The 19,771-nt window shown below is 43.4% G+C and overlaps 3 protein-coding genes across 4 annotated transcripts; 2 read left to right on the forward strand and 1 right to left on the reverse strand.

The window, feature by feature from the left end:
• Window positions 1-135: 135 nt before the first annotated feature.
• On the reverse strand, window positions 136-3,281 carry angptl6 (angiopoietin-like 6). Its single transcript, XM_070848124.1, has 6 exons — window positions 2,811-3,281; window positions 2,576-2,713; window positions 2,278-2,479; window positions 1,343-1,536; window positions 515-785; window positions 136-422 (listed from the first exon to the last, which is right to left on the reverse strand). Exons 1-6 carry the CDS (start codon window positions 3,279-3,281, stop codon window positions 238-240), a joined length of 1,461 nt encoding a protein of 486 aa, XP_070704225.1. The 3' UTR covers window positions 136-237.
• A 3,338-nt stretch (window positions 3,282-6,619) lies between these two features.
• Window positions 6,620-15,986, forward strand: LOC139216386 (suppressor of SWI4 1 homolog). The gene is made up of 13 exons (XM_070847479.1): window positions 6,620-6,797; window positions 7,087-7,257; window positions 8,160-8,261; window positions 8,365-8,415; window positions 8,595-8,765; window positions 8,980-9,056; window positions 10,085-10,192; window positions 10,466-10,589; window positions 10,670-10,748; window positions 10,948-11,077; window positions 11,170-11,327; window positions 11,939-12,349; window positions 14,303-15,986. Exons 1-13 carry the CDS (start codon window positions 6,783-6,785, stop codon window positions 15,241-15,243), a joined length of 2,538 nt encoding a protein of 845 aa, XP_070703580.1. The 5' UTR covers window positions 6,620-6,782; the 3' UTR covers window positions 15,244-15,986.
• Window positions 15,987-16,635: 649 nt separating this feature from the next.
• eif3g (eukaryotic translation initiation factor 3, subunit G) lies at window positions 16,636-19,673 on the forward strand. Of its 2 annotated transcripts, none has more exons than XM_070847659.1 (10): window positions 16,636-16,717; window positions 16,808-16,854; window positions 17,478-17,566; window positions 17,859-17,918; window positions 18,013-18,117; window positions 18,628-18,823; window positions 18,915-19,031; window positions 19,123-19,259; window positions 19,372-19,478; window positions 19,563-19,673. In XM_070847659.1, the coding sequence occupies exons 1-10, from the start codon at window positions 16,695-16,697 to the stop codon at window positions 19,576-19,578; spliced, it is 897 nt and encodes a 298-aa protein (XP_070703760.1). In that variant the 5' UTR covers window positions 16,636-16,694; the 3' UTR covers window positions 19,579-19,673. The 2 variants fall into 2 exon arrangements, with proteins under 2 accessions (XP_070703760.1, XP_070703761.1); XM_070847660.1 differs by having other exon boundaries at window positions 18,915-19,025.
• The last annotated feature ends 98 nt before the right edge of the window (window positions 19,674-19,771 follow it).

A 19,771-nucleotide genomic window follows, 5' to 3' on the forward strand; every position in this document is an offset into this window, starting at 1 on the left:
ATGCATTTACTTGCCTCCAAAGTATTTAACATGTGTTTAAGTTTACTCATTTACCTATTCGAGATAATAATAGTAGATGCATTAATGTCAGTAAACATGGAAAAGAACATTAATTCATGTAAAAACTCCCCAGAAGAAAGTGAATGGCTGCTGTACAGGTTTCACACTGATGTATCATCTCTGCATACGTCTACGTGAGTTCATCATCTCTTCCTGTCCATTAAACCGGTCCGTGTGTTATGTGGGTTTGATCATCATGGAGACTCGTTTGAGAGAGTAGGACCCTCCGTGGAACTCTGCCCAGTAGACTCCATCCTGGTAGCGGCTGCGATAGTGTCCGCCCCGGTACCACACGCCGTTCAGGTTGGAGTGGGCGCACATGTGGTACCACCAGCCTCCTTTTTGGTAATGAGCGCAGTTACCTGAGGAGGAAGAGGAGGAGGAGGAGGGAGAGTGTTACTAACAGAAACAGACCAACAGAGAGCTGACAAACAGGACCAGAGGGGGAGCAGACCCGTGTAGCTGTCCTTGTCTCGATCCAGGGTGGTGAACGCCTTGTTGTTGTGCCACGACAGGGAGTCCCCCGCGGTGCCGTGGTACTGTCCTAAACGCAGCCGGTACCAGTCAGTCTCCGGTTCCAGGCTGAAGCTGTCATACTCGGCAAACACCTGCCGGCCCTGCCAGTCCTCCAGAGCCACCCGCAGCTTATACTGGGCCTGTTTGGTCAACCAGTAGAGGTGCTCCAGGCCCAGCCAGTACTCTCCGTCTAGGTTCCCAAAGCCTTGCTGTAAAATACCGACACAGCAGTTTAATCTGAGAATAAAGTCTTTTTATGTTGTTTTCCATGAATTGCTCCATGTTTAGCAACACCTCCAGGTGTTTTTGTTCTTCCACCACTTTGGTCCACACTGAAATATTTTCACAATTGATCCTCTCACTTTCCCGCTTGGTATTTAGCTTTAGACTGTAGCCATTTAAGGTAAAATTACTGTTTTTGTCAATGGGATCTGGCGCTATTTCTGATTAAACCAAAAGGATCTTAAAGGTCTGTTTGGATCCTTTTCAGAATATTGTCAGAGACTGTCAGTGGCAAAAACAAGCACTTTTAGTAGATGTACTTCGATCAGGCCCAGTTGCTTGAAGGATTACGTTGCCCCGTACACTGCCTGGTCTTGGCTGCCAGCAGAGGTGATATACTGGTCCAGTTCCTAAACATTTTGTACCTACCAGACATTTTGAACGCAAAACAGGTATTAAAAAAAACAAAAAAGAAAAGAAAATAGGCCCCAGGTTTAAAGATATTAGAGTTAGCACATGGACACCTGTAGTTGTGGGGAATCACCTTATACTGCTCCCAAGTTCGGAAGAAGTTGACCGACCCATCCTGTCTCCTCTGGATGACCGTCCAGCCTCCCTGATCCCGACCCTGCTCACACCAGGCCTGCAGGAGGCGGTTGGCGCTCTGTGGGCGCAGCAGGTAGATCCCACTGGTGGTCTCACCCGATTCCAGCGCATGTTGGCAGTCCCGCCACGGCCCTGAGACACGAGAAGGACGTACAGTATAAGTTATGTTATAAGTATGTGAGGGATATAATAATAATAATAATAATAATAGAGGATATAATTTTTCATTACTGACTCCTGAGGCTGCAGCTTTTACAGAAGCGTAAAATCTGTAGTGGCAAATTTAGAAAACACAAAAGAGTGCTGGTTTGTTTTAGTGTCAGGAAGATCACAGATCCACAGCAGCTCCAGCTTATCTTTATTTAAACCTGAAGAAATGTTCCCACACATGGTCAGTGTCTCATGCCACAGAGATAAGATGAGCGTAGGAATCCGTGTGGAGGAAATGTATACATGCTAAGTGATAATGCCTAATGGTCCTCGCTGACAACACTCACATGAGTCATATTTTAACGGACGAGATGTGGCAACGTGCGGTTTTTCATCAGCCCCTTTTAGGAAGAAGGAGTCGCTTTGCTTCTTTGCTGACTGGCTGCTCAAGTCCTCCACTTTGTAATTTGCACACTCCAGTTGTGCAAGTGTGCGAGTGTCTTCATTACGCACAAGTCGTCTCTGTTCTGATAACGGCTGCTGTTTCTCACATTGTTTAGGCGTTCCCAGAGAGATAGAGCTGCTACCAGCAGGTCACTGACTCCAGCGGCTTCTGTTATCTAAACAGCTAAACAACTCTGACAGAAGATTTATACGCTTTTACACGCCGGTTTAAGTCGAATCAGGTGCTTCTGCTATGAGACAACATTTAAAGACATGTACCTGGAGTCCTTGTGACAGGGAAACTAATGAACGGAGGGTCTGTAGGGGTGTTGGCTGTAGTGCTGGGGAGGGAGTGAACTGTGTTTTCCTGCTGCACTGAAGAAGCACTTTGGTCCCTTTGAACATCATTGGTCATTTCGTTGGCGTCAGTGCTGTAATTTGGATGCACGTTAGGCTGGCTTTTTGGGGGCTCTGTCGTCACCTGTGCAGACGGAGACAGAAACAACACACCACCCTCAGTCCCTGTGTGAAGAGCCGGAGTGACTTTGCAGCACGGGGACCAGAGTTTGTTCCCTACCAGGGAGGACGGGGTGGAGTCGCTGCACTGGCACTGCTTCTCCAGACGAGCTATGAAGTGGTTCTGCGAGCTCATCATGGAGGTGAGGGCTCCGTACTTCCTCTCCAGCTCCCTGTAGTTACTGGACACCTGCAGCGCCTGAGATGACCCCCACCACCACCACCACACACCCAGAGCAGACACAGGGATGAGTTTGGTAATGATGATGGTTTGAATCAACAAGCTCTCCACTCACCTGTGTTGTAGCATTCAGCAGGAGGTTCTCCACCCTCCGCTGCTCCAGAGCCTGGTCCTTCTTGTGTATGACCTCCTGCAGCAGCTGGGCATAGAGCTGAGTGATGCGAGAATTCATGCTGTTGCTCTCTTTGCGCAGGGCTCTCACCTCCATGGCGAGGGACCCCTCCTGCTCCAGTTGGCCCCGGAGCCTCTCCAGCTGCTCCTGCTGCCGCCGGAGCTCCGCCTGCAGCGCTGCCACCTCAGAGCGGTTGGCAGCAGCAGACTGGGTGTTCAAGCACAGCGCGCCGGTGAGTTTTTGCTGCGGAACGATGAAGGTGTAGGAGCAACGACCTCCCTTTGCATCCGAAGATCTCGACGAGCGTTTCTGAGTGTTCTCCTCATTGGAGGCCTCCTTCCGTCCTCCAGCTTGCGGGACGTCCAGACAGAGCGTCAAGAAAAGAGTCAGACTGAGTGTGAGCACCTTCTCCATGAATGTGTTCGACCTCTGAGGACGCCCTGGTGGACGAGGAGAGGAGGAGTTAATAACACCTGATCATTAACTTTGTATTTAAAGAAACCCTGTGTGACTGCTGGCCAGATGTTTCCACACACTTTTCTCCCCCGGCTGGTATTTACCACCAGGTCAACACTGGAGGGGACAACAGTTAACACCAACCGGCCAGAATCAACACACCTCCATGTCACGGTCAACAGAGGAGCCAGCCCCCCCATCCCACCGCAACAACCAGGGTCAACACCATAAACACATGAATCCAAACGGGTCAATATTGACGTCTGACACAACAAACTCCTCTATGACCTCCACTGGCAGCAAATGTATACGTCTCTGAACAAATTCTTCATTCTGACCTAAAGAATACATTTTTCCGTCAAATTAATGTTAATATATAAGGTAAGTGCATTTGAGTCGACATTAAACGTATCTTAAACACCACTTGTATCTTAATTAAGAGAAATATTGTAGTTTTTACTCGAAGACAACCACAAGTCACTCTGCATACTTAGACTGATAATACAAGATATAATCAACAAATCAATAGTGATATGACATCAATACCACTTATGTAAAGTAATTAAAATAAGCTTCACCTTTACCAGCTGCAACAATAAGGTGATGAGCACGTTAATGCAATAAACAAATAAATAATAATATTATAACATCGATCTGACTATGTTTCTTTGACCATTCTTAATAATGTAATGATAATAATAATAATAATAATAATAATAAACAGCACTTTTCTGAAGTGCTTCACATGGTTGAACCAGGATTAAAATGTTTCAGGACTAAAACACAGAAATAAAAAGGAATAAAAGCCCCAACAACAATAAAACAGACAAAACAATTGGCAATAAAACAATGTGCTAGAATAAATAAAGGTTTTTTTTAACAAGACATGTTTAGAGAAGTGATTTAAAGGACGTCACTGATCCTGCAGCAGGCTCTGGCTCATATGGGGGGGGGGCAGCAGAGTGAAGTGTAGATCTGGACCATCATGTGGACCCTCACAGCTCAGAACTCACCGAAACGGCTGAGATGTGTTCAGGACGTCTTTGTTCTTGTGTGCAGCTCCCAGGATGCTCAGGTGTCAACGAAAGACCGATGCATTAAAAAAAGAAAATCACATCTTCAAGAGTCTCATGAAGACGCCGCTTCCTCCAAACTAAATGGCTCTGAAGGCGGCTGGACGACCTCCTCCTCCTCTCCCGGGGTTCAGTCTCAGGATCTCTGAGGAAGGAGACAACTAATTACAAACCATCCAAGTGACGCCGCCGCCCAGTTGTTGAGCTCGGAGAAGGAATCCCAGCATTCCTCCTCCCTCTGCCACCGACATGCTCCGGCCCCCACAGAACTGGTGCTGTTCAAACGCTGAGGAGTCGTTTCTACATCTTACAAAACTTCAAACAGGCAGACAAACAAAAAACAAATGTTATTATGGGGACTAATATTCTGCTGAGGCCTCACATGTGTTCATCTTTTATGTGAGGCTGCAAAAACATCTTTTACTAGAGGAAAGAAAACATCCAGAACACACATTCAGTTCTTTATCTCACTAAACGTTGTCTGTTTGCATCTCTGGATTTCTGCTAAATTCATATCTTTGAGGCTGTTTTCTCAAAATTAGTTGGTTTTTTTTCTCACTCTGGGCCATAAATCTTTTTTAATCTATTTCAAAAGGACTTCTATACACCAAACTTTTATTCCCCTCTAAAGGTTTTTACAGGGGGGGTTGTTAATATATCCTGAATTATGTGACACTTTATCCCTAAAAACATGGGGAAATTAGTTCTTTAATGGCTGTTGGCAGTATTTTCTGATTTATGGAGTGATATAAAAACTGTTTGCAATGTTTCCTCAGTAAAAACATTTGGCTCTCATATGTCAACAAAATAAAACAAGAGCTTTGAACCTGGCTTTATCCAATATTCAGATTTCTGCTCTGGATATGCCTCGTTTGTCTATTTAAACAGAAAGTTTAAAGGAGTTTATCTCTGCAGACACACAGTACAGTGAGCACATGAACTGGAGTGAGGGAGAGACAAGAGAGCGAGAGAGCGAGAGAGCACTGCTACATAGTCAGACTGCAGGCAGGACAGGTGAGAAACATGAGCGACAGAAAATGTAGAAAAATTTGGACACATTTTAAAATAATTGATAGTTCGAGTGCAGAGTGCAGACTTTGCACCATTAAAATGTCATATCAGGCTCCACAAACAACCTGCACAGGCATGTGTATACTGTTCACCCATCAATTCAGTTAGAGGAGGAAAGACAAGCAAGGGAAGCTGCTGTTAATGAAGGTGCCAGTGTGTCTACAGCTCCTACAATGTCTACAGCATCATCCAGGACAACACCACAGACACCAAGACCTGCAGCCCAGAGCTCCATGACCCCAGTAAAATTAAATAATTTAAAATTAATAAAGCAATGTAAACAATAAATATTCTATATAATGTGTTTTTTTTTACATTAGTAATTCATTTTACACATAATTTGGTGAATTTATTGAAGCAAAAAAAAAATCTGAGGAGCCACTTGGGAGCCGAAAGAACCGGCTCTTTTTAGGGAGCCAAGCCAAAAGAACTGGATCTCTAAAAAGAGCCGAAATCCCCATCACTACTGCCAAAGTGTGGCAACACTGTGTGAACACTTTCAATTCCCCCTGTTCACTAAAATAAAACAAATGTTCCAGTGTTACTTCTCTCTCTGCTGCCACACCTGCATAAAGTCTTTACTCGAGCTTGCAGCCTAATGCAAACACATTTACTGTTCATTGTTTTTCTTTGATAATGGTAACATCACTAGGTTTTACCTGCAGCGTCAGAGGAGGTTTGTTCCTCCATGTTGGTTAGTCTGCAGGAGGGTTACAGTCACGTGTGTTTGCGGACCTCTAGTGGTCACAATGGAGCAGTCAAAGGAAATACTCCTCATCTGTGCTCCTTTTCACCTGTAATTACTCTACCTAACAATGTGCGTATATAATAAATACATGTTTTTCTTGTCTTATATTTTGTATTACTATTATTATGCTCACTTATATGTATTTAGACCCTTTATTTAAATTTTAGATTGTTATAACTTGCTTAGTTTGTATTGTTATAGTTGTTATAGTTTACTAGATCTTGAATTATAAGCATGAAAATGAACTTATTAAGCTGTCTGATTAATGTAGTGAAGTGAAATACAACTAAAAAAGTAAGTAAAAGACAAGCACATCTACTTGAGTAGAGGTAGGTCGTTACTTTTTTCCACCCCGGAACTATTCCCAGACATGTGAGCAACACGGACACATTTGAGTGTGACACCCCGTCGTGGAACCATGTGGAAGACGCTGTGTTGACTTCGTAGTCGAGTTTGAAACTGTTTAACTTAAATTTTACGTCCATAATGAACGTATTTTGTGCGGGAAGTGTAAATACAGTGTGTGTAAACTTCATGCTAGTTTGTTGACTGAACTCACGCTGAAAAATGGGCAAATCAAAGGTGAGTCCCGGCTAGCAGGTTAGCTTCATCTGCAGAGAATTAGCTTGTTTAACCTTGTTATTCAGGTGGCTCTGCAAGAATTTAAATGTTGTTCCGTATATTAAATGGTAAACCTGTAGTTGAACCGCATCTGGTGGAGAATTTGTGTGTAATAGTATGTTGGTAACGTCCTGTTGCGTTAGCTTAATTAGGCTAATTAGCTTAAAAAGGCTAGCTGAGCTTTAATTTGTTGCAAAACTACGCAGCTTTTTTTTTTTCTTCTTCATGGTGGTGAATATTGTGTTTACAGACCAAGAACCAGAAGAAGTCCCGAGCGAACGCCAACCATGTGGCCGAGGAGACCTACGGGTCCGTGCCGCACTCCTTCGTGTTCCACCGGGGTCAGGTCGGGAGAAACGTGGCTCAGCTCATCGATGACATGCGGAGGGTGATGGAGCCGTACACCGCGGAGTCCCTCAAGGTCCGTGTGTGACACTGAAAGCTGATCTGACCGCACACACCTCAAGTTAACTGCTGGATGAGGCCATGCTGCTTGTTTTAAAGGGTGACTGGACTCTGTTTTTACATATTCTGGCTTCAAAATGACTCGAGGGATTCGTAAATCTCAATTTATGTCCAGTAAAAGTGCTTGTTTTTGCTCCTCACAGTCTCAGATTGTTATTCCTACAGAGACAAACCTGTAAGATCCTTTTTGTTTAACCAGAAAGGGCTTTTGTATCGTGATATTCAAACCCACCAGACTCCATTGACAAAAACTGTAATTTTACTTTGCAGAACTGGCTGTTCTACTGCAGCCTCAGGTGGTTAGATTGTTTGTATTATTAGTGTTACACAAATATTGTTTTGGTTCTGAACTAACCTTTTTAAAACACCAGAGTCACACAGTCAATCACAAACAAATACATGTCAGCGTCTGCGACAGCAGCTATCATGTAAAATTACTGTTTTTCTCAAAGGAGTCTGGTGGTTTTGAACATATTTATATAAAAGCTGTTTTGAGTTAAAGGTCTGTCCTTTTAGGGATCCTTTGTTTAATGCTGTCAGACACTTAGAATAATAATCTGAGCCTGTCAGTCGCAAAAACAAGCACAAAGGATCACATTGCAACCATTACAGCTATTGATGCTGCTGGTTGAGGCGATTTACTGAACCAATTCCAAACGTTTGTGTAACTCCCAGTCATTTTGAGCCTAAATATGTAAAAAATGGGGAGCAGATTTGAAAATGCCAGAGTTATCCTTTAAGGAATAAGTGTTTTGTCAACTCTCTTAGTTGCTTTAAATGATTTACGTTCAGTAGTTTTAGTAAAATATCAAGTGTTGCTATACATTGTGATGTCTGACCTGTTTGTTTTTCTACCAGATCAGGAAAAAGAATGTCCTGAAAGACTTCGTGGCCGTCGCAGGACCACTGGGAGTGACACACTTCATGATTTTCAGCAAGACTCCCAGCAGCATCAACATGGTGAGACCACATCACGCCATAACCACACCGTTCTCTGCTATGGAGGACTCGCAGGTTCACTTGTTCCAGTATTCATCTAAGAACGTGTTTGCTGTGCTTTCAGAGACTTGCTCGACTCCCCAAAGGGCCCATGCTCAATTTCAAGGTGCTCAAGGTAAATATATGAACTCAAACATGAAACAGATCGATGGGTGCAGGTGATGACATTTTAACATGTGACTGTTAGTGATGATTTCAAAGTAAACGCGCTGATGTGCCCAAACTGCCAAACTCTTGTTATAAATCCTAACCTTTTTTCCCATAAATTTACGAGGACTCTTTATTTTCTTGCAGTACTCCCTCGTCAAAGATGTGGTTTCATCCCTGAAGAAGCACAGGATGCACGACCAGCAGTTCACACATCACCCACTGCTCATCCTTAATAACTTTGGGTCTGACGGCATGCACATCAAGCTCATGGCCACCATGTTTCAGAACATGTTTCCTTCCATTAACGTGCACAAGGTAGGCGTCATCCAGCAGAGCTACCGTACTCTCACTTTAGTGGACTCTGGGTGAAATGATGAAAGTATAGTCTGCTGAGATAATCTGTGAAGATTTCTGAAAAGTAAACGCTTTCTGATCTCTGAATCCTTGAAGTCATTCTGCATTTTAAAACGTTTAATGTTCAGTTGTAGTGAAACAAAAAAAAACAAAAGAGGATGTTGTTGTTTTCCAGGTAAGCCTCAACAACATCAAGAGGTGTGTGCTGCTGAACTACAACCCAGCGACCCAGGAAATAGAATTTCGACATTAGTAAGTTAAAAACATCTGGTCAACATTCAGATAGTCGTCGTCTTCTCTGTGTTTGCTAGTGTGAATATTTAGGAGGTTAGAAAAGAGCTGCACAGCTGCCGTCTGGTGACAAAGTACGATAAACACACACACACACACACACACACACCACAGTGATTAAAATGATTGACGTGAACAGCTGTGACTTGTAGCTTCATACGAGTCATTGAACGTTTAGAAAATGCTTCATTTCAACAGTGAGCAATATGTTTGAATTAATTTATTCTCCTAATCTGGTGTTTCATCCACAGCTGAAACAATTAGTCGATCACTTGATTAGTTTATTGGTAGAAAATTAATCTGGAGCAATTTTTTAAAAAAAGCCAAAACAGCTGGTTTCAGCTTCTAAAATAAAGACTTGCTGCTTTTCTTTTTTTAAATATTGTTGTAGATTGAATGTCTTCGAGTTTTGGACTTTCAGTCAAACGAAACAAGACGTTTGCAGACGTCATCTTCAGCTCTGGGAAACGGAAAGACATTTCCTAGACCAAGATATTCTATCGGGAGAATAAGCAGTGGATTAATAGATGATGAAAATGATCGGTTTTATCCAAACTCATGTAAACCAGAACTCTCTTGATATTTGAAAGGAAACGAACAGTTTATTGTGAGACAAAAGTCCAACAGGTGAAAAGAAAATCTGGACTTTATTTTTTACAGTTGCATTTACAGTAAAAATGTAGATGTGATGATCCATGAGTGTGGACATCAGTTACCTGGAACTTAGTGAAAGGACTTGAATGTTACTCTTAAACTGTACAAAAGCTTTTTTACATGCTTGAAAAGGATTTTCTTCTTGTTCATCTTCAACTGTTTGTAAAAACTATGCATGAGGCTCAGATGATGACGCTTTGTGACTTGACTGTTCAGTGATGTTTGTTCAAAGTAAACGCACTGATGAGCCTCCATGCTGTAACCAGATTTAAGTCAGAGATATATAATTTTTTAAACTTCCCACTGACCCACATGATCTTGTTCCCAACCTGCAGCAGCCTGAAGGTCGTCCCTGTCGGCATGAGCCGCGGAGTCAAGAAGCTGATGCAGGAGAAGTTCCCCAACATGAGCAAGTTGGAGGACATCAGTGAGCTGCTGATGAAGTAAGGTTCTCGGGACGGTACAACTCTTTCAGTGCATCAGACATAGAAACAGAAAAACATTTTAGCCTGCTGTCTGTAGGCTACAGCACAACATGGCAAATATAATATCTATAATAAATGTAGCCTGTTTGCTCACGTTGGACCCAAATCAAGGAAGAATGACCAAATCAATAAATCAAGAGCAAGTAAACCAGTCAGCCAGGCGAACCGCTCTGCTTCTGAACGCTCGCTGTAGTACGTGATGGACTATTTGTGCTGTCTTTCAACCCTCAGGGGGGCGAACCTCTCAGAAAGCGAAGCAGAGCAGGACGGGGAGCACAACATCACTGAACTGCCACAGGTCTACTCTGGCCGAGGCAACATGGCGTCCCAACAGAGTGCCGTCCGCCTGACCGAGGTGAGGGTGCAGTTTTTTAAAAAGAAAATGTGAGGGCGATGCTTCGATGGCACCTGAGTTGTTGCACTGTTTCACCTCAGATCGGCCCTCGCATGACTCTGCAGCTGATGAAGATTCAAGAGGGAATGGGAGAAGGAAGCGTCCTCTATCACAGCATCAGTGAGTGCACGCCTCTCCACCATCTATCTCTCTGCCTGATATATTCTGGTGTACGTGATGAAAAAATCTGTATGAATTCTCTGATTTCTCTCTAAAAGTAAACGCTTACTGATACACCCCAAAAGATTAGCTTTTAATGTAGCTCTGCCTGGTGCAGATCACTTTTTAATTGTAAGTCGACATGTTCTCTGTTTGCCAGTCTCCAAGACGGAGGAGGAAATCCAGGAGATCCTGGACAGGAAGGAGGCCCAGCTGAAGGAGAAAGATGGTCGTCGGAAACAGCAGGAGCAGAACGTTGCCCAGAAGAAAGTGAAACGAGAGGAGAACAAGTAATTTGCTCTTGTGGATCGTTTGACTCCTCCTGCCATGAGCACGTTTTCATTTGGTTGAAGCATGAAACAGCTGTTGTCCCTCCGAACAGGAAGAAGAGTCTGGATGGCATAAAGAGGAAGCACGCTGAGGCCGAGGAGGACAGCGACGTGGAGGATCCCGGGACGCAGGGCGACCAGCCGGCTGCTGTTGAATCTGACGATGAGGCGGAGTACTACAGGCAGGCGGTTGGCGAGGAGCCAGATGAAGGTGACTACAACTCATGTAATACCGGAGTTTACCACTAGGTGTCGTATGTGAGCGAGCTGCTCCACAGTGGAACATACTGAACTACTATTCACCTTTCTTCTTCTAAAGTTTGATATCAAAATAAAAGATGATATTGAATATGTAAAGAAATAAGGCCCAGAGCAGGAAAGCTAAAGTTACCAGCTGGCGTCTGTCTTTGTTTTTAGCCTCGGATAACTCATTCAGAGCTCCGTCCCTCTGGTCTGTCTGTCTGTCTGTCTGTCAGCTTCAGTGATTTAATTCTCTGGTTTTATTGGACCAGACATTAAACGCTGTGTACACACACCAGATGCTAAAAACAAGGATCACTAACTTTACTCAGACACTTGTGGCTCCTAAAACAAATGTAACATTACATTAAACACTTTGTCATATTTTTTTATTTCTTTTTAAAAAAAAAAAAGAAAAGTTAGATTTAGTGGCGTTGGCACAGGTTGCTGGTGCAGCCGACTTCTTAATTGGCCAGAATGTCTCAAATTGACAAATGCTGGTCCAACCCGACCTCCTGGGTCTGGTTTTGAATTCATTCATCAAAGGAGACTTTTGCTTTTTTTTTTTTTTAATTCATGCAGACATGTTCCCTGCTGCCAAGAAGAGATGGGGCTCAGAAAAGGCTCATCGACCTGCCAAGAAGAGGAAGATGTCCCCCGGCAAACCGCCAAGACAAGACAGAGAATCCAAATCGCCAAAGAGAAAAGCTCCAGAAGGACGGCACGGAGACAAAGCAGGAAAAGGATGGAAAAACTCCAGGGATGGAGAGAAACCGTTTAGAAAGAAAATAATGGCAGGAGGAAAGACGGTAGGAGGAAAGAAAGCTGGAGATAGGGAGAAGAAATTTGGTGGGAAGAAGAAATTTGAGGGAAATAAAACATTTGGAAAGAAAAACAAGGACAATTCATTCAAACCTAAAGGTCAGAAAGGAAAGCCGGGCTTCAAGAAGAGTGCAGGAGCAAAGAAAGGCTTTAAACAGAGGAAGGGAAAAGGCTGAACTCCTCCTCCTGCCTCCTGGACACTGAATGTGTTGTTCTGCTGCTGCACCAGATGGCAGCAGGGATCCATTCGCCATCAACGCCTGCAAGGCTGGTAATTGCTGAAAATCAGCAGAGGGACAGAAGAGAGCAAAAGTGCTTTATTTTCACACTTTCACTTTATTTTCACTGAAATGTATGTGTTCAATAAATGATGTTTGAGATTTAGTGGATGACTTTATTCCTGTCAGAGCGGTCGGTTGCTTAGGATGAACTTTCCTGTGAACGGCTTTACTTCTCTAATTGGAATTTAAAGGAGAACTCTGCTGTTTTGAAGCCTGGGGCCTGTCTTTATGTGTTTAGAATTTGAAATGATGAGAGCAGGCGGAGAATAAGCTTCAGTGGCTGTAATGTAATCCTGATCAAAGTAGGACTACTGTTTTTGTTTTGACAAAGACAGGCTCATTAATGTTTGACAACATTACAGAGACGGACCTGGAAGATCCATTTTCTTAAACCACAAGCAGCCAATATATCACTCAGTTCAAAGCCACCAGCCTCCATTGACAAAAACGATAATTTTACATGGGAGTTGCTGGTCTACCGCTGTCTCAGTCTTTGTGTTATCATGTTACCTTTGGTGTTTTGAGGGTTAGTTTGTACAACACAAACTCGATTGGTTAGTGTGCATAACACAAACTGACCAATCAAGGCAGCAGTAGACCAGCCGCTCCTGCGTTCAGTGAGGTTAAATTACTGTTTTTGTCAGTGGAGTCTGGTGGGTTTGAATCGCCTGTTAAGGCTGTTTCTAGTTGGTCTATCTTTTGTAGGAATCAATTACATGATGTTGTCAGACGCTATTCTTTGCTGTGAGTGGAGTCAATCTACTGGACTCACTCCAAAAGTTTATGTATCAGTCATTTCAAATCTGAAATATGTTTGAAAATACATACAAGACGTCTGGAAGAGGACCCCGTCTACACACACTGCTTTTTGTATGACGTCAAAAGCCAAAAGAGCTGGAAAGCACTGGTTTAATCAACGTGTTGTAGTTTAAATCTGTTGTGTCAAATCTTTATCTGATAAGTAACTGAAGCCTTCAAATGAATGCAGCTGAGTAGCAAGTGCAACATTTCCCTCTGAGATGTTGAAATTAAATATATAGTTGCTTAAAATGGAAATACTCAAAGTACAGTAACCATGAAACTGTACTTAAGCACAGTACTGGAGTAAATGTACTTAGTCATCACTCCCTCAGTCATGAAGAGAAGGCTTGAGGTCCTTGTGTAATTAAGGAGTAGAATATGAGGCCAGCATGGTGTTATTACACTTCTGATACTGTTTGATTTTTAAATGAGATAAAAAGGCCTTCGCTGGTTCTCTGAAATGACTTCTGATAAGCAGCAGCATCACCACCGTCCTCATCTGATCTATAAAATACATCAACATGCCTGATAATGATGCACTTAATCAGTTCTGTGAAACCAGGGGCTGCTGATAGCCGATGTGTGTTTAACGCACGCATGGCACGAGTTTTCCTTCTTCGGGTTGTGCAATGCAGGCAGAGAGTAAGAGGAAGTGACTTTCGGCTTTGTGTTGAGATAATTTGCCGAGGTGATTTAGTGACTTTTCACACTTTCTGTGCAGATGCAACACATGAGCTCTGAGGTTGAGACAGCTCAGTGTGCTGTGAATCTTCCGGTCGGTAAGTGGACACATTTTGATTTCTGTTTTTCTGCATAGTGAGGGCACATTCTTTAAACTCTTTAAACTCTTTAAACTCTTTAACCTCTTTAAACGATGCTTTCTCTGGAGGGGGTTCTTAACTTCCCGTTAAAAACTACAGAAAGAAAATTACGACTTTTGCTCAAAATTATGGAATTTTTTGAATCAACCTACTTTGATTTGCAGGTGTTGGACAGTACAAACTGTGTGGAAGCAGTTGCATAATAAAATAACCCTAAGCAGGAAGCAGGATGACCCACAATTTCTCTGAGTGTGAGAGCTTTCAGAAAGCCCTGCTGCCCTCGGTGTACGGAGTTGAGTTCATTGTGGCCCTGGCAGGAAACCTGTTCGCCTTGTGGCTGCTGTTGGCCAGAGAGAGAAGAAACTGGCACACGGGAGTCGTCCTGTCTTGTAACCTGGTGATCAGCGACCTGCTGTACATCCTGACCCTGCCTCTGCTCATCGTCTACTACTCACGGGACAAACACTGGGTGTTTGGAAACGCTGCGTGTAAAATCGAAAGGTTCCTTTTCACCTGCAACCTGCACGCGAGCATCTTCTTCATCATGGCCATAAGCGTGAACCGATGCGTGGCCCTCGCCTGTCCCTTCTTCACCAGATCCTATGTAAGGCCTGCCCACGCCAAGGTCATCAGTGTCATCATCTGGATCATTGTAGGAGTCATTTCCTGCCCCGTGTTGAACTTTGCCTCCACTTGTGACACGGACACCAGCACTCTGTGCGTGTCCTTCTGTGTCAGGACTCACAGGGACGAAAGCCCTCATGTTACTTATAAAATGTTTCTGGCTGTGTTCGGGTGTCTCGTTCCCTTCCTGGTCACCTTAACGTCCTACTGTGTGGTCATTTGGGTGGTGTGGAAAAATAAGAGTATAACCACGCTGGAGAAACGCAAGGTGGCCCTGCTGGTCTCATCGGTGCTGGTGCTGTACGCCATTTCCTTCGTGCCTTACCACGTCTTCCAGAACTATCACCTGCATCTGAAAGTCCACAATCCCCACAACACCGTCTGCTGGGTCTACAAAATGTACCAAGTGTCCAAGGGGCTGGCAACTCTGAACATGTGCATCCATCCGGTCCTCTACATGGCCGTGTTTGACAGCATAAGAGTGGCTTGTTGTGGGAAGAGCCCCGAAGACAACAGCAGGAGATTGACGGGGAAGTAGAGCCTCTGCATTGTTTCATGCTGTAAAACTGGATCTGATTTCTAGTAGTAGTAGTTTCTATAGTAGAAACATAACTGCCTGTGATAAAGATTCCCTCACTGCTGTTGTGTGCTTTGAATTGTACACGCTTCTGATGAACTTCCTGTCTGAGCCAGTCTGCATCACAAACTGGATGTGAGAAGCCGTTGCAGTGTCACCCGTTGGTTTGTGCACCACAATTTTGGTTTTGAGGCCTTGAGTTTGCATTAGAGTGACGTCATTTACATGCATGCAACTTGATCCCTACTTTAAAAAGCTGGTTTCTGTGCATCACCCTGTGTTACTCTCTTATATGAATCCTCAGGATGGTCGTCTGGGTATCAGAGGAGAAAAATCCACGTGTTGCTATTTAATGTCAGGACATTGTTAGGAGAAGTACCTGCTTTTATCTCCAGCGGCTAAAGCACTAGATCTGCTCACCACATCCTTTTAAATGTCCCCAGAGTGCATGCAGGGCTTTCTTCTAGGGCACTGAATGAGCTGCAAAGTGCCATTACCTAAAAACACTGTTTCATTTGAATACTTTTAAGGATATTTTTTAAAAAACTGCCCTGAAGGAAATGTTAAATAACTTTAGCCTGAGATGGACTGTGCACTTCTCTTGTTTGATGTTTTTGTCCGTTGTCTGACTTTTCTGTATTGTACATGCTCTCTCTGCGAAGGTGTAACAAAATAAATACAATAAATCACTGTATTTCCATTGACTAAGCTTTGATTATGATCCAATATCCACATTTGGGTAGAGGGTGTGTAATCACCGGTATTTTGCTCTTCCTCACTGTCACAAAAATCATATAACATCATATATTTTGTCTATGAAAGCACAAACATAATCATATTCGATAGGACACGATCAAATAAGATTTGAAAAAGCGAGACCTAAAATGACCTATCGTCTTGAAAAGTCAAGTGTGGCAACAAAGCTTTTCTCACTTCTGTTTTTTTGTTGTTGTTTTTTTTAGAAATGTGAGGAAACATGAATGTGCTCTGATGCATAAACACTGTTACCACTGACTCCGTCACTTTGCCTTTCTCCTACGTCCTCATATGTCAAACATCAAACGTTAGATAGATAGAATACTTTATTAATTGCAGAGATACAGCAGATACATTTAAAATGGCAAATTATACAATAACGTCATACATACACGATGATGTTAACTCTGTAATCTACAATGACAGTAATACAAAGCGAAAATATTATAGATTACACATTATTTTCATCCTCTCACCAGTAAAATTTAGTTTGAAACCAATGCTAAGACACAGAATACATGACTCTTATTGTGAAAGCTAAACAAACGTCGTGCTTTTAGTGTGAAGTTTGTGTCCCGGAAATGTGCTTGGTGGCGCCTCGGCTCTGCTCGGGCTTTTCCGGTCTCTGCGGTCCTGAAGCTAAGCTAGCTAAGAGGATGCCGTCGACTGAATACGACGAGTGAGTGTCTCTGTAAACATTTAACACGTTCTGCTTGTATTTGCGGGCATGTTATCGATCTAATATCCCACATTAATGTCTCCCCTCCAGCTCCAAGCCCAGCTGGGCCGACCAAGTCGAGGAAGAAGTAGACGAAGGTGAGGAGCTAACTTGTTAGCTGAAGAAGCTAGCACGTCTCCTGTAGCCTGGTGCCCGGAGGAGGGGGCCGGCTAGGCGGCTTCCACTTCCACGTGGTTGTCGAGCGAATTACTGGAGCTAGAAATATATACTCACCTGTGATGTTTTGGATATTTAATGTTGTAAAAGAGGCCAGCCATGCGTTTGAGTGTCTGACATAAACTGAGGGTTTTATGAATGGAAATGTGTTAAGTCGACGTGTGCTATGATCAGTGGTGTTAGCTAAGAGCTAACAAGCTACTGACTCTAATCAGCCTCAAACATAATAAATTATTAATTATAACAATGATCTATTGTGTAGGAAACTTAGATGCTTCTGTTTTCACACTTGCAAGCTGTGAAGTGAGTAGTTGATCAATTCAGACCTGGAGATGTGACCTAGAGATGCTAATCACTGGGGCTGTCCTGTTGACAGTGTTGACAGTAAAAAGGTTTGGTGGCCAAATTAACTTCTTTCTACCAACGTTTTTAGTGTTTAAACATCACATCTACACAATGAAAACCCTCCAAGAAACGAGGCAGGAAGAACAGTTTATGTTGCTTTTCTAGCTTGCTCCTCTTTAACTGTGTTTTCTTTTGTCAGGCACACTACCACCCCCCAAGGAAACCATCAAAGGAAACATTAAAACTATCACGGAATATAAAATAGATGAAGATGGAAAGAAGTTCAAGGTACGCTGAATGTTATTATGATGCACCTTCACTGTCCCGAGCTATGAGAACAACATTAATACAGAGGCACTGAGAGAATCTCATTAAACATCAGTTGCCTCTGAGCCTGTAAAACCCCAAAAGCAATAGATTTATGCATCATCGGTTCTCTGCCACTCTTGAAATGAATATTCATTGATAAATTTGACCACTAAAAAAACCCATAAGGTGGCAACACCAGCTTTGAATGGTCTGAATGCTTTTCTACGTGTTGATTGTTGGTAGTTAAAGTTTTTGCATTTTTCTCCTCCAGATCGTGCGGACCTTCAAGATCGAGACAAGAAAAGCCTCTAAAGCAGTTGCCAGGAGAAAGGTCTGCTTTTAAATTGAACTAAGCTCAAGCACTTTGAAATGAACAAGACTTGGGTGAATCGGGTGTCATTTGTTGTTTTGCTCTCTCATTACAGAACTGGAAGAAATTTGGCAACTCGGAGTTTGATGCACCGGGTCCTAATGTCGCCACGACCACCGTCAGTGACGATGTCTTCATGACATTCATTTCCAGCAAAGAGGTGAGCATCCATCTTCAGCTTTAACATTCTGTGCTGCTGTTCACTGTTGTTAAGCAGTCTGTGTAATGCACGCAAACACTATTTATAGGATAAAACAAAAGCCTTTGGAATTGGTCCAGTAGGTGAACGAGCTACAAGAGCCACTAAAAGTGCTTGATTATATAAAGGATCCCTACAGAGACGGACCTGGAAGATCCTTTTGGTTTAACCACAAACAGCCGTTATGTCGCTCTCTGCACACACACCAGACTCCACTGACAAAAACAGTAATTTTACATGGGAGTTAACGCTGTCTCAGATAGTCTGTTTGCTGCCGACAGAGGCGATCTACCGGACCAATGCCAAATGTGTTTATATTTATCCAGAATAAGTAAAAAAAAAAACCCTAACCCTAAAAAAAAAAGGAAATGGGGTCTAGTTTTAAGAATAAGTTATTCTTTCAACTGTGTTATTGGTCGGTACTTTACTCGGTGTGGCCTGTGACTTAGTATCTCGTCTTTCCTCTTGCAGGACTTGAATGCTCAAGACCAGGATGAGGATCCTATGAACAAACTGAAAGGACAGAAGATTGTGTCTTGTCGTATTTGCAAAGGCGACCACTGGACCACCCGCTGTCCGTACAAGGACACCCTGGGCCCCATGCAGAAGGAGCTGGCTGAGCAGCTCGGCCTTTCCACCGCAGACAAGGAGAAGCCTGCTGGCTCTGGTACCATCGGCACACCACGCATCATCATCGCATTTTGTTTATTCGTGATCTGCTGTTAGACGTGTTGTCTGCTTTTCCTCTCTGTCACCAGCGGAACCAGAACCTGCTCAGCCGGCACAGAGCAAGACTGGGAAGTATGTGCCCCCCAGCCTGAGGGATGGAGGGACGAGGAGAGGGGAGTCCATGCAGCCCAACCGCAGAGGTGGGTGTAAGTTGCCATCCTTCTTCCTCTACGCACTACACATGAATTAACTGTACAGCAGCAAGACCGTGGCTAAATATTTGTTTGTACCTCACAGCTGACGACAACGCCACCATCCGTGTGACCAACCTGTCTGAGGACACCCGTGAGACGGACCTGCAGGAGCTCTTCAGACCATTTGGCTCCATTTCCAGGATCTATCTGGCCAAGGACAAGAACACGGGACAGTCAAAGGTCAGTGCTCGGCTTTAATGCTTCAGTTTAAGGCATGAATAAAGGAAAGGAGGAAGCACAACAAGGTCTGGTTGTCTCATCCGTTAATACCGATCATGCATGTGTCCTGCAGGGATTTGCCTTCATCAGTTTCCACCGCCGGGAGGACGCAGCGAGAGCCATCGCAGGAGTGTCAGGATTTGGATATGATCATCTTATTCTCAACGTTGAATGGGCCAAGTGAGTGACTGTCGGTTAAGTGTTGAAGCTTTTTTTAAAATGTATTAAGTTCTTGCTGCCAACTGTATTTAATTCTCTTTGCAGGCCGTCAAACAACTGAGGAGTCGACCAGAATATACCAGAGGATGATGCCAGAATTTATAGTTGTGGTTAAATATGGCAGTTACCTAAATAAAGACAAACATGTTGCTACAATTTCCTTGTCAGTTTCTCAGTTCGTGTAGCTTTAGACAATTTTTTATTTATATTAGATGACTTTTTAAATCCTGTTAAGTGCCAACTGAGATAAAGTA

The sequence above is a fragment of the Pempheris klunzingeri genome, chromosome 17, assembly GCF_042242105.1.
Source record: "Pempheris klunzingeri isolate RE-2024b chromosome 17, fPemKlu1.hap1, whole genome shotgun sequence".
NCBI lineage: Eukaryota > Metazoa > Chordata > Actinopteri > Acropomatiformes > Pempheridae > Pempheris > Pempheris klunzingeri.